The sequence below is a fragment of the Halichoerus grypus genome, chromosome 11, assembly GCF_964656455.1.
Source record: "Halichoerus grypus chromosome 11, mHalGry1.hap1.1, whole genome shotgun sequence".
In the NCBI taxonomy this organism is placed as follows: Eukaryota; Metazoa; Chordata; class Mammalia; order Carnivora; family Phocidae; genus Halichoerus; species Halichoerus grypus.
In genome coordinates, this window is record NC_135722.1 from 2,564,244 (window position 1) to 2,578,416 (window position 14,173).

At 58.9% G+C, this 14,173-nt stretch overlaps 1 protein-coding gene across 1 annotated transcript; it reads right to left on the minus strand.

Annotated features, from left to right (window-relative positions):
* Positions 1-1,330: 1,330 nt before the first annotated feature.
* MRGPRG (MAS related GPR family member G) lies at positions 1,331-2,716 on the minus strand. Its single transcript, XM_036067811.2, is given in 9 exon segments — positions 1,331-1,402; positions 1,897-2,162; positions 2,165-2,282; positions 2,284-2,356; positions 2,358-2,414; positions 2,416-2,488; positions 2,491-2,546; positions 2,548-2,608; positions 2,611-2,716. Coding segments are annotated over 9 exon segments (882 nt in total).
* Positions 2,717-14,173: the final 11,457 nt, after the last annotated feature.

Sequence of the window (14,173 nt, forward strand, 5' to 3'; positions counted from 1 at the left end):
AGTGAGCAACACAGCACTTCTCTGGTGAGAAAATTGACAACTTCTAAAACAGATCTCCTGTGCTTGTAAAGGCTTTGTCGTGACAGGTGCAGATGCTTACAATATTCCCGAGTTGTCTGGAGGCAAATCATGATATAAACAGAATTTGTTTCATCTTGCCCTTCAGAGCTCACTTGGCGGTGGCCTGTCACAAGGCAGAACAAGTTAAATTTGCCTGGCGTGTGACCATTCACAAAGCGATTGTAGAGCTGTTACTTCGTTTAGTCCTTGAAAGAGGTCACAGGAGCTCCTGCACAGTGAAGGGGAGGACTGGCCGGCAGGGAGTTACACCAGAGGCTGCTGCAGCTTCTTCTCAGCCGTTTGTGTTCTTGAGCATGGCCAGTAAGGATAGCATTCGCAGCTGGAGACCATGGAAGTCTCCCCATGTGGAGTCCCTCCTGGGACTGTAGGCAGAGCACAGTCTGATCGGGAGGCTCTGTACTTACCGCTGAAATTCTGCCCCCTATTCTTTTGTTTTCATTCCACACTGTATCCAGCCGTATTGTCCAACACAGCATGTCAGTTCTGCCAGGAGTACGTTGTGATGTAGAGAAGCTCATTTTCCATATTAATTGGGTCAAGGCCATGTGTCCTCGATTCCAAGAGAAACACATGACTTAATGCACAACGAACATTTTTTTCTTGGGTTTTCTCTCATTTACTATCAAAAATCATCAAGCACCAGCACCTGGGTGGCTCAGTCAGGTAAGCGTCCAACTCTTGATTTCCGCTCATGTCAAGCTCAGGGGCACGAGATGGAGTCCCCGCTGAGCTCCATGCTGGGTGTGGGGCCTGCTTGGGATTCTCTCTGTCCCCTCCTCCCTCTCACAGATACACACACTCTCTCTCGGTTTTTCTGTTTCATTTAGTTCAGGTAGCCGCGGATCCCGATTGCTTACTGTCGGTAATAATTATAATGTCACCTTCACGCAGACTGGTAATTGTGTTAACAGGCTCATACAGTTTCTGAGGGACAGGACTCTGGGAGCATCTCAGCAGTTCTCACACAGTCTCAAACAATTGGCTGGGGCTGTGGGGCATCTCCTCTTCTTCTTTTTTTTTTAATCGTCAAAAAATACATAAAATGATTTGCACTTTGAAAGCTAAAAAGCATGGCTTCATGTCCCTCCCTCCCCGCTCCCTCTCCCTACCCGTCTGCCCTTGTCCCTCTCTCTGTCCCTCCCTGTTCCTCCCTGTCCCTCCTTGTCCCTCCCTGTGAGCTTCCTTCACGAGGAAAGCCCCAGGGCGGACCGGGCAGGGCAGGGTCTGCAGGGAGAGGGCAGGGATGGGGCTAGGGGTGGAAGAGCACAGGCTCCCGGGGAGGTGGGGAGGCTAAGGATTGGGGGCTACGCGCCAGAGCATCCTGCAGGTGGCAGGGTGTCCGGGACGCTCAGTCGGGGGTGGGGCTGGAAGGGCAGGCGCCCCCCGCCCCCCAGCTGCACCCCCCACCCTGCAGCGAGCCCACACCGCGCCGCACACTTGGGGCGCATTTGGTGAGGATGCAGCGCCACCTGGCGGCCGCCGAGGAACTGCTGGGGGGCCGGGGGCCAGGCCGTCCGGGGGCCGGGGGCCAGGCCGGTTCCACGCCCCTCCCGCGAAGGGAGAGTCAACAGCACGGCCCTAGTGGGCGCCGCGCACGGACATCGCGGGCACAGCCCGCGCCTGGGCTCCCATCCGTCCAGCCGCCCCCGTGGGCCTTGGGGGCCACCTCCCCTCAGCCCTGCTTCCCCAGGTGCGCCTTGGCGCCTCGGCCTGAGCTGGGGCAGGGGGGGAGGAGCCCCGAGCTGGGGAGGTGGGCTCCGCCTGGGGCCGGCGCGGCTCCTCGCCCCCCCTTCCCCGCCCCCAGGCCTCCCTGACCTCCGCCGGCTCCGGGGGGCTGCGGGGGGTCAGGACCACGGCCCTGGCTCTGTCCTCAGCCCTTGGGTCCCCTGGGCCGGTGAGCTGGGGCTGGGGGGTCACCCGGGAAGGGTCGGGCTGGGGGGCGGCCCCTACAGGAGGCCCGTGGGCAGGGACAGCCCCCGGCCTCCAGCCGGGCCTCCTCCCCGGGACCTCTGCAGAGCGGCCCGCCCTGCAGTGGGCGAGCGGCTTGGCGCTGCCGTGGACGCAGGCCGGCAGCGTGGCCGCGGGAGGAGGGCGGGCAGCAGGAAGGTGAGGACGGGCCGCGGGCTCCAGCAGAGGAGCAGCGGCACGGAGCCCAGAGGGACGCCGAAGAACTGGGGCGGCGGCGCCGTGGTAGCTGCCCACCCGGATGAAGAGGGCCACGGGGGCCACGCCGGCCACGGGCGGCAGCCACGTGACGCTGGCCGCGTGGTGCCGCCGCGGGTGAGCGGCCACAGGCGTGGGCCGGGGGCCTCAGGGCCCCGATCAGGCCGCCGCGGTGCCGGGGTGGGTCTGGGCCGGCGGCCCTGGTAGCAGGTCGGGAAGGGGTGAGAGACGCAGCGCTCGCCCGCAGCCACAGCCCCGCGGGGAAGCCCACGAAGGTGACGGCAAAGTAGAGGCTGTCCCGGGGCAGGGGCGGCCTGCGCCCTGGAGAGGCCCACCTGGCAGCCGAGGACCGGGAAGTCCGCTGGAGGCCGAGGTGCCAGAGGACCAGCCCGCTGCCCAGCAGCCCTGCGAGGCCCACGGCCAGGGTGAGGTAGAGGGACACACTGGGGAAGGTCCTCCAGAGCCCCAACATACTGGCGGGCTCGGCGGTGGGCAGGGGTGCTGGCAGCGGGAATCGGAGGCAGTGGGGGGCGGGGGCATCGCCCCAGGTGGGGCTCCAGCCCAGGGGGGCCTCCCTTCCTGGCCCCATGCCTGACCCTTCAGGCCTCAGCCTCGGCAGTGAGTTGCACCTAGTGCAGGGTACGCGAGGTGCTGCTGGCGGCGGGTACGGGCCCTGCCCTCCTCCTGGCTCGGGGGGCTCCACGGAATGCACCTAAGACTTACAGGGCCCTGCACAGTGGCAGACGTCAGCAGTGGGCAGGACAGGTCTCTGCCGGCAAAGGGACCCCCGTGTGGCCATCACATGGAGGGGCTTCCTGCCTCCTCCATCGGGGACTCTGCACCTGGCTTCCCACCAGGAGGGCCTGGACCCCACTCCTGCTAAGTCCCCCACCCTGGAGGCCCTGAGGGGTGGTGTGCATTGATGGCCCCAAGGACACCGTCCTGCGCTGGCGAGGGGGGCAAGGAGGATGCGGTGGTGGGGACAGGTGGCTGGGAGGGTGTGGGCAGGCTGCGGGAGCCCCCAGCCACCCCCGGGTGGAGGTTAGACCCCTGGCACTCCTGCTGTGGGGAGGTTGGGGAGGGGCTGGTCTGAAGCCTCAGAGCGGGTGTGGGGACTGTGGAGATGGGGTGCAGGGCCCTGGGTCCTCTGGGGAGAAGCTAACGCGAGTGTTTGCCCCCAGCGGCGTTCAGGGAACCAGAGGCCGACAGTCCTGTCCTAGCCCAGGCCTGTGCCCTGCTGGGGACAGTCTCCAGGGGAGGGAGAATGGGTCCCAGGGACCTCTACTGGGGCAGTTGAGGGTCTCTCGAAGCCCCTCCCTTCCAGGACCCACAGTCGTCCTTGTTCTCGGGCCAGAGACACAGCTGAGGGGCTGTCAAGACTCTGGCTCCAGGTTAGGGGGTGTGGGGTGGAGAGAGCAATGGGGGGAGGACAGAGACAGATGGAGAGGGACAGAGACGGGTTGAAGGTGAAAGAGCCAGAGATGAAGAGGGAGACAGAGACAGGGGACAGAGAGACAGAGACAGGGCCCACCTGATACCCTTTGGGTTCCCCTCACACACCTTTGCTGGGCTGTGCCCCCACCCAGGGCACCCTGACCCCCTCCCCACTTACCCGGGTCCCATCTACCCTAAGGACCTGCTCTCCTCTCAGCTCCCTTCCTCTGCCTGCTCTGAGCACCCCCAGGTTGGCACCCCAAGCATCCTTCTCTCTGGTTGCCCTTGTTCCCTGTGGGGTCTCGCCTTTGTCCCCTTGAGCCTTGTCCCGTATTGGGACACATGGCGGCTCATCCTCAGGGCCAGCGAGCTGGGTCGGCCTTTGGTGTCCTGGGGTGAGTGCGCTGACCCTCTCTTTTCTGGGCTGTGATGTCCCCAAGGTACACCGAGGGGGCTGATCAGACTTCGCTGCTCGGAGGTAAGCGGTGGGGAGGCCAGGCTGCGCTGGGAGCGGGGGCGGGGGGCTCTGCCTGGAAGGATCTGGGGAGGATGGCGTGCTGGGATGGCCCCCATCCACACTCTCAGAGCAGGTACACCTGCCCATTCACCCACATGGGGACCCAGAGCGCCAGCCACGTCAGTCTGCTTCCCCAGCCCCATGTCCCAGTGCCCGCCCCCAACATCCTTGGGGAAGTGTCTCCTCACCTGGGCAGAGCAGGTGGGTGGGTGGAGGGGCACCGAGCCTCTCACCTGCTGTTGGGAGCCTCTCTGAGATCTGCTGGAGCAGCTGCACTCACCACCCGCCCGGGCCCTAAATCCTCTCGTGTCCTCTGGGGCCCAGCTGGCTGGGCCGAGGGCGTCTGGGCCAGTTCCCAGGAAACGGGAGGAGTGTGCTGCTGGTTCACAGGCATGAGCTCAGAGATGTCCAGACTGTGTGGGCTGGCCCGTGCCTTCCTCCTCAGCCCATCCTGCACACCAGTGCCCCCTACCCCCCGCCTGGTGCCTGGAGGGGAGGAAGCGGCTGACTGGGGACTCCACGTCCAGCGGGGCTGGGCCACACCTTCTGGGTGGTTCCACGGAGTCCTTTGGTTTGTTGCAGAGATGTGTGGGAAGCAGGAGCTGTGGGCATGTCCTGACCCTTTCTGGATGTGTGACCGTGAAAGAAGGACCTAACAGCCCTGTGCCTCAGGTTCCCCTCTTCTTGGACTGGCCATTGGTGTACAGCTCAGTGCCTCGCTTGGGGCTGGGTCCACAGAGGTTGGTCCCCCTTCTCAAGGCCCCCCCCTTCCCATCCACATTCCGGCCTCAGACCCTGGGGTCCCAGCCATCAGCAGATTATTTGGGGTTAAAATACTTTTCCAAATTTTGTTCTGCAGAGCCACGTGGCCTGAAACGTTCCTGATGAGGGATTTCCTTCTCCACGGACTGTATTCTGTAGTTGCTGGGACTCACCGAGCTCACCCACTCAGTGTCAGAGATGTAGGAAACCTGCCTGTTTGTCCTAGTATTTTTCAGATGGCTCCGAGCTCATTTCCGTAACACAGGTGGCCTGCCTGAGCCCAGGCTAAGGTTGCCGACTCCCCAGCTCCCGGCAGTTCTGCACTTTGCCTAAAAATGTGAACCGTGTGTGCAACCTACAGGCCGGTGGCCGGGTGTCCTCTGCAGGGCATCCCAGCACCACACCCAGGCCACTGGCCAGCCTGCAGAAGGGCTCGGTGGGGAGGGTGTGTCTTAACGTGGGCATTCTGGTTACCCGGAATGGCGAGGCCAACACATCAGGGGACGATTGTCAGAGGAGGGGCAGGCCCCTGGGGACCACTGCCGGGAAGCCACTGGTTGGTCAGGAGGCAGAGGGAGGAGGACGTGTGGGCAGGAGCCTTTCCTGTGGTTTTAGTTGGACTTGGCAAGGCCAGGCGAGCAGGCTGAGGCCGGGCCAGTTTGAACAACTCAGGGGCTGTCCGTGCTGTGTGAGACCTGCCCTGGGCTGTTTGGGGCAGGACACAGTGGGCCCTGCGGGGGCTGCTTTGCCTTTGAAAAGCACGCTCCTAGGCAGTGGGTCCCTATCTCTGGGAGGGACAGTCCCTGCAGGATCAGCAAGGCCCCAAAGCCCAGAACTTCGGAAATACGACTAGAAATAAGGGAGAGGGGACCCGGGTCTGAGGCTCTGCTCTTTCTCCCTCGGGCTCCCTGGGGGACAGCCTGCTGGGCCGGGAGTGCCCCACACCCGCCCGGAAACAGAGCCCTGGGCCAGCACTCGGCACTGTGGCCTCCAGCACCGATCCTGGTCTGGGGGGTCCGTTCCTAAAGCTCAGCTTTCCCCAGCTTCCGTGTGGAGTTGGCACGCCGTCACGCGTGTTTCAGGTTTAATCCTGTGCCCAACACGAAGACTTGACACACGGTGGTCTTTACTTGTAGTTCTCGTGGCTGTCGGAAGAGTCTTCTTCTCTAAAACACCCCTTCGTGACAAGAACCAAGCTCAGCCCCCATCATGGCCACACGGAGCGGGTGGGGGGATGGCTGAGTGGAGACCCCCGGGGACCCCAGACCCTCGAGAACCAGCCTCTGTTCGCTGGCCCGTCCCAGGTGCCGATGGAGGGGTGGGTGGGAGCAGATTTCAGAGAGGGAGAAGTGGGGGCCTCTGGAAGAACTGCATTTTCTTTCTTTTTTTTTTTTTTTAAAGATTTCATTTATTTATTTGACAGAGAGACACAGCGAGAGAGGGAACACAAGCAGGGGGAGTGGAGAGGGAGAAGCAGGCTTCCCGCAGAGCAGGGAGCCTGATGCGGGGCTCGATCCCAGGACCCTGGGATCATGACCTGAGCCGAAGGCAGACGCTTAACCATCTGAGCCACCCAGGCACCCCAGAACTGTGCATTTTCATGAAGAAAAGATACCAGTACAGCGGATCTCGTGTTTGGGGTCGAATATTTTTGCTGTTTTCCCCCTTCTGAGATAATTAACTTGCTGAATGGTGAGCTGGCCTCACGTGACCAGGACATGCCCCTGCGGGTCGGGAACTGTCACACTTGCGTCCAAGTCGGGGTGGGGTGGGGATGGCGGGCGGCTCCCTGGGCCCCTGGCTGACAGGCTGTCCCGTGCTTTTAAACACGCCCATGTGGGTTCAGCAGCCCTCCTCTTGGGCCCCCGGAGAGGGGGTCAGGGTCCCACACCCTTCCTGGGAACCACTGGTTGATCGATTGATCGGGGACCAGTAATGTGCTATTCCGGGAACACTGTCCTGGCCAGAACAGCTCCCGGGGCTCCTGGGGTCCTGGCAGTGGGGGCTCGGGGTGAGCGGGCACGGCTCTGGGCCTGGGGCCTGGCCTCCTTGGCCCCTGAGCTGCCTCCCCTCCTGGCCTGTGTCGGGACACTGGCTGAGGTCGGAGCAGGTGTGGGCAGGGGCAGGGGCGGGGAGGGGAGGAGTGGAGGCTGTCCTTGCCTGGTGGAGCCTGGAACCTCGGCTCCCTGCTTGGCCAGTGGCTCCTAGAAGGACGGCCTGCCCATGCCGGCGCCCCGTGGAGTTAAAGGCCAATGTCAGGCTCTTCCCAGGACCCAGTGGTCAGTGCCCCAGGGCAGGGGACAGTGTCAGATTTAGCTAGGCCAGAAGGATGGGGGATTCAGCCTGCACCCTGGGGAGGGGTGCAGGGAGGGTGGGCGGGCTCAGGCCACAGGGGAGGGGGGTCAGTGGCCACCCCTCACTAGACACGTGCCTAAGCTTGTCCCAGTGTGGACGGTGCACAGAGTGGGACAGAGCTGACCCTAGGGGTTCCCACGGCGGGGCCAGGGGGCCCTGCAGACCGCTTTCTGTTTTTGGGTGCTTTCCTTTGTATTTATGATTACTTTGTTCTTTCCTTTGTTGCTCTTTCTTATCTCTTTTGGTTGAGAAGTTAATTCACTCTTTCATTTTTTTTACTGATATGAATATTAAAAACTATAGAATTTCTTGTTTGCCTTGTTTTAAATACGTTTCATAGATCGTCACACCAAGTGCTTTCGTTATCATCGTTTTTCGGAAATTCTGAAATTTTGGTTTTTATTTCCCATATCGTTCAAGAGCTGTTTAATAGAGTTTTAAAATGTTCACAAGAAGGACCTTGTCCAGTTTTCACTTTGCTCTTAATTTCCTCATGATCATGGTTCAAGCCATTTAGCCATGATTTTATGGGATCGGTGGGCACGTCGCAGGTTCTGGGATGTGAACGTCTTTTTGGGGCACCACCGTTCCACCCCCTGCACACTTCCCTGGTAGCAATGACTCCAGAAGGCGTTGGTGGGGAAATGCAGATTCACTGGGGAGCTCACCGGTGGGTTCACGGACGTGACCCATGCCCATTCACACAGGGTCCACAGGTCACTCTCCAGGTCACCACCTGCCCTGCCCGTGGTCATGGCCACAGGGTGTGGTCCATCTAGAGGTCAGCTCTTGGGACAAGCTCCCAGGGCCTGCCATGTACCCTCCACAGCCTCTCTCTGGAACCCACTGGGAAATGTTCTACCATGTGTCCCTGCATCACAAACCTTCCCAAACTAGACTCATCTGTGAGTTGGCTGGACCGGCTGGGTGGCTCCCACTTGGGGTCTCTCTGCGGTTGCAGACAGATGGGCTGCTGGGATTGGAGCCATCTGAAGGCTCGACAGGGCCGGGTGTCCAGGATGGTTTGCTCATGCTAATGGGGACTGTCTGGGAGCCCACCGGGGCTGTTGGCAGGAGCTCCTACCTGCAGTATCTGTGGCGTGGGCTGCTCCCAGCAGGGTGAGGGCTCCAAGGATGGGGATGCTTTGGGAAACCCAGGGGAAGCTACGAGGCTTCTCATGACCTCATCAAGGATGTCCCCAATGTCACTTCTGCCAGGTGTTATTGGCCAGAAGGCCAGCCCAGAATTAAGTGAGGGGGAATTAGTTCCCAGCACAAATTACTTCCCTGAGTGTGGTAGTCATGCGGCCGTGGCAGGGGGAGGGCCGTGGCAGGGGGACGGCTGTGGCAGGGGGAGGGCCGTGGCAGGGGGCTGCACGCTGCAACATTTAGATTTGTGTCAAGTGTCAATTAATAAGCAAATTTTGTCTTATTGCTTCTCAAAGGTTAAGGCGGAAGCAATGAGCCTCTGGAGTCCAGAACACCGCGTCCGGGCCCTGAGAGGCCGGGGCTCCTGGGGACTCAGTCCCGGGGGCGGAGCTGCTCTCCAAACCCCACGCTCCTCACTGCAGGGCCAGCCAGGTCAGAGCCACCAGAAGCTTTCGGGAGCATCGCCACCCCGTTGCTTTGGGGATGGTTACTGACTCAGAAGGTGTCTCAGGAACGGCCCGTGACGTCCTGCACTTACTTAGAAGATTAACATGTACATCCCACGGGCCCTGCCTTCCTTCCCGCCGGCTGTCCATCGTGCTTCTGCCTCGCACACCTCCTTCCTGCCCAGACTTCCAGATTGCAGACTATTGGGGGCGCAATCACCAGGACACCAGCCACGCTGGATCCCACCCTTGTGGATCCCATATCCGGTCCTCCCTATTCCGCCTTCCCGACAGTCAGACTCCGCGGCTGTCAGCGACGGCGTGGGCCGACCGTGGGCTGTGTGGGCCGACCGTGGACGGCGCGGGCCGACCGTGGGCTGTGCGGGTTGACCGTGGACGGCGTGGGCTGACCGTGGGCTGCGGGCTGACCGTGGCCTGCGCTCTACCCCGCTCACTCCCGCCCTGCCTCCAGGGTCGCGTGCGGCACACCCGGCGGGGCTGGAACTAAGCCCGGGGGGCAGTGCGGCCCCACTCCGGGCCCCACGTCCTGCCTCCAGGCACTGTCTTTACCACAGTCCCACCTTCTGTTTCTGGCCCCATCTCCAACGAACCTCAAATGGTTCATTTGCCCCCCAGCAGTGGAAATTCATGCTTTTGGGTGACCTTTCCCGGGACGTAGAAGCAGTAAAATTAAGCATGGCGTCATCAAACTGCGTGCCTTGCAAAAATCAAATCAGCGTGATCTCCCATTGGTGTTATAGGTGACACGTCCAATGGTGCAAACTCACCAATGACTTGCTCTCCCCGGACAGGGAATCCTCATGGACCATAACTGGGCTAGAATATTAAATGCAAGTATCGTGTGGCCGCAAGAACTTTGCCCGGGCTCCGATTTCCCCAGTGAGGAGATTGGCACTGATGTGGGGATCTAAGAAAGGAGGAGTGGGTTTGAGCCGTGTCTTTGAGCCCTTGCTCGGGGACTGGAGTTAATTTTGCAACCTGACCCTGCACTGACGGAAGTCACCCCGACTTTGAGCATCCTTCCTGACCGGCACGGGGCCAGCCCCGGGACTCAGTGGAGTCACCGTTTCTACTCGATGCTTCCCATCAGTGGTCCCGCCCCAGGTCTGGGGAGCACGGTGTCTCCCATCCGCGGGCCCTGGACGGGCTTTGTTCACTCACTGGCCAGGGAAGGCTCGGACGTTGCCCTTCTCCAAAGAACAGTCTCGGAGACTCTCCCTTTCCCGTCAGCTGCCGTGACTCCCACTCACTTGAGAGCATCCTCTCTCCTGCCCAGGCCTTCACGTTTGTCCCAGTGTCGCCTCGCTGTGCTGCTGGCTGTTGCTTCATATCGAAAGAAACAGGAGGCTGGGGACTTCTCCTTTTGTGGTCACTATATCACGAGATGTAGGATCTTGGCCTGGTTGGATCTGATTTATAGCCAGAGGAAAGCTTTTCTCTGAAAGTCTGATTCATTGGCTTCATTTTCTTGGAAGACTGAGCGACAGACACAAAATGCAATGGCCCGTTTTTTTTTCTTCTCTCTTTTCTACTTTTTATTCATCCTAGAGAATTGAAGGCAGCTTGCTCATTCGATTCTGCGAGGTGAGGTGGTGCTCCTGCAAGGAGAGTCTAGGGGGTGCTTCTGTTCTTCCGGTTAGAAAAAAACCTTGTCATTGTGGTCGGTGTTTCTTTCCACGTCGGTGCACATGGACACATGGTGGCTTTAAAACATGCTACAGGTGTTTTTACCAGCTCTCCTATCAAGAGGTGCGGTATGTACCTCCTTCCTTGAGTCTCTGTGGCTTTGACCAATGGAGCACGGCCAAAGTGGCACCATGTGACTTCTGAGGCCAGGTCCAAAACGGGCAGGAAGTTTCCTCCTTGTTTGCGGGGACACCTGCTCTTGGAGTCCTGAGCCCATGCACGACGTTCAACTCCCCTGAGGCTTCCACGCAGTGGGGAAGACCGAGCCACGTGGAGAGGCCACGTGTAGGCATGCTACTTGACTGTCCCCACTGAGCCAAGCCTTCTGGGTATCCCAGCCAAGGTGCCCACCAGTGAGGGAAGAGGCTTCCAGGTGATTGCAGCCCCTGGCTGGGGGCCTCTTCCCTCACCGGTGCCTCGAGCTTCCTCCAGGTGTGGTGGGTTCAGTGTGAAAGCATGTACGTCTTTCCAGCTGAGGCCCTAGATGAGGTGAATCAGAGACCATCCACCCCTCCTGTGCTCTGTTTTCCTGAACAAGAGAATCCATGAGCATAACAGAACAATTCCATTGTTTGGGGCCATTTTAAGGGGCGTTTGTTATACGGTAACGAGAAACTGGGACTGGAGGACTGGCGTTAACTCTTCGCTCTTGTCCACGAGTGGACGGCGGCTGGTTGTCTCAGTGAGGCAGTGGGAGTTACAGGGGGAGGGTTTTGGGGTGTATTATAGGCCTGAGTGACAGTATTATTAATGTCCCTGTCCACATCTAGCTGCCACAGGAGTCCAGGGGACACTTCATCTTAGCCTGCAGATCCAGGACCCATGGACCCTACAAGACTCATTCCAAGGCCGTATCTATCAGAGGTGTGGCTGTAGCCGAAACAGACAAAAGGCCGCAGGATAGCTAAGGGGCAGACCCTCACGTGGAGCAGTGATATGCGGTGGGTGGGATGGCCTGTCCGTGGGCCAAGGAGGGGCTAGCCGATGAACCATGGTGGAACTCTTGGTTATCCATTTGGGCAAAGTGGCCTTGATCTGCACCTTACTCCATACATGCTCCAAGGAGACCTAAATGTGAAGGGCCAAACTTTAACGTTGTTAGAAGAAAATATACAGAAGGATATCCTTGTGGCCTCAGGATAGGAAGAGAGATCTATTAGGCAAATCACAAAGAAATGGCAAAATATAGGAAAAGAGTGATAATATCAACTACATTAAATATCTACACTTTTGTTTATCAAAGGCCACCTGTAAGAGAGAAGTCAAGCTGCAGGCTGGAAGGAGACTTACAGTAGCTGTGATTAACAGAGGATTATAAGTAGTCCTACAAGGAAAGGAGAAAGATGGAGAGTGGGAAAATGGGTCACCATATTCAAGGCGTCCACAGAAGAGGAAACCCACCTAGTCTATACGTGTGGGAAGGTGCTCAGCCTCACTAACCATCTGGTACCTGAATATCACAACCCCAGGGAGGGACTGCTTCGCACTCCTTTGTTTTGGAAACAAAACACTGAATCCAAGTGCTGGTGAAGACCTAGATCAGCAGGAGCCCTCACCGGCTAGTGGCCAAGTGATAAGAGCCTGACCGCTCCGGAGGGCCGTCCCTAGCACAGCCGAAGATGCAGAGCTGGGGGACCCGGCGACTCCTTTCTTTCTACCAGGCGGGGCCAGGCAGGAAGTTGCGGGTGCCTCAGGGAAGCCCTGAGGTTCTGGGGCAAGGATGGGCCTTCCGTGGAAGAGAGCATCAAAATTCGGAAAGGAGCTCCCAGGGCACCCTGGGCTGTAATAGAGGCCGAGAGCCCGACCGGAGGCTAGCAAGTGACCATGTGCCTGGGGTTTGCTAGACTCCCCAAGTCCTAATGTCAGCCAGGCAGGCAGCAATCCATCCTCAGCTGATGCGGTGCTTTGGGGTTGGGCGCGAGCAGATCCAGGGAGTCCAGGAAGTTTCTGGATCAGGTGGCTCAGACCTCCATGTCACTAAAGCCTTTACTTCAGTTCACTCTTAAGCACTTGAAGGTGGTCCCCCAGGCCAGATGACGGAGGAGGAAGATGTGGGTCTTGTTCATGGGTAGGTTGACATGTTGGTCCAAGCACAGCATGAAGGCTGCCGCAGCATAGCCCCACCAAGGGCTACCCGCAAAGGACAGTGGGGAGGGAAGTTCTCACAGCGGACAGAGCTGCGGGCATCGGGCCCACGTTGTGTGGAAGGAGACGTGGTCTGCGGCAAGGAGGTACGTGCACTCTCAAGCAGTGGCAAATAGCATGGCTGGGAGACAGTGAACGGAGAAGCCAGCAATCATGGGTCAGTACGGGCTCAGACTCCCCAAGGATGAAGGCTTGGGTCACCCTGCTGGGGCAGCAGCCACTAGATAGAGACATGCAGAGTGAGTGGTGGACAACAGAGTTGATGAATATTAATTATGGCCTTCGGGAGCGGGCCCTGAGCCCCTGGGAACTGTCTTCAGTGAAGAGTCCAGTTGGCCGCTGCTATGAAGGCTCGGTAACGGGTCAGACTTAATACAGGGTTCAAGTGGGTCTGAATAGTGCAAGGGGCAGACTGGCTCAGACACCTCTTACGCCTTACCCCTCATCTTCCCGCCGTCACATCTGATTCCAGGTGCAAGCAGTGTCTGTATGATGTGGGAAACAGGAAGGAACCCACTTGGCACATGTGGGCAGCCTGGTGGGATGGGAGGGTTAACACACCCTGGGGTGGTCCTCAAGCCATGGACGATTAGTCGGTGGGTAAGTACTCTTCTCTGTCAGGCCTGGGGTGGACAATTCTGAGAGGCTTTCGAAGGTTCTGGTGGGCCCATCCCAGCTGCCCACATGGTGGCCAACTCAATGCTCCCCCCGTGCCGCCATCTTGTTTACTCTCATCCCTGTCTCCGAGGATCACCTCCCGGATAAACCACTTCTGCCCAAATCCTCATCTCAGTGTTTGCTCTGGCGGGGGGAGGGGACCCAGGTTAAGACACCCTTCACTCCAAGGCGAGGTCTCTGTGCCAGGTGTGGAAACCTGCTCCTGAGAACATTCTAGTCGTTCAACAAAATAGTTCCTGGGTCTGGAAGAGCCATTTCCCCTTTGCACCCTGGTGTGAAATTCAGACACTGCTGGCGGGTGGTGGACCTTGGTTTGATGTCCCTCCTCAGCCCTGCTGCCTTCCAGTGTCTCAAGGAACCAGCGGGGGGATGGGCCACAGATGTGACCTCAGAGGAGGAATACGGGGTGTGTCCTCCCAAACTCCGGTCTCCACACACATATGGAGAAGCTGTCCTAAATGTACCCACAGGAAACTTGCCCGTGGAGACTTCATGCTGAAGATTTCTGAAGTCTCCCCCAAACGCTGGGGTGGACATTAACTTCTGGAAACAAGAATCTGGTGAGCCAGATACGTTGACAAGAGTTCTGGTTATAAAACGATTGAAAATTCTCGGTAAGAGAAAAAATAACAAACATCCTTTTAAGTGCGAGGCTGTGCTTCTTGGAACTTTGGGGGAATTCCAAGGACCCGGGAAACAAAGAGGAAGTGTCACATGAGGGCATGGCCCCGAGGGA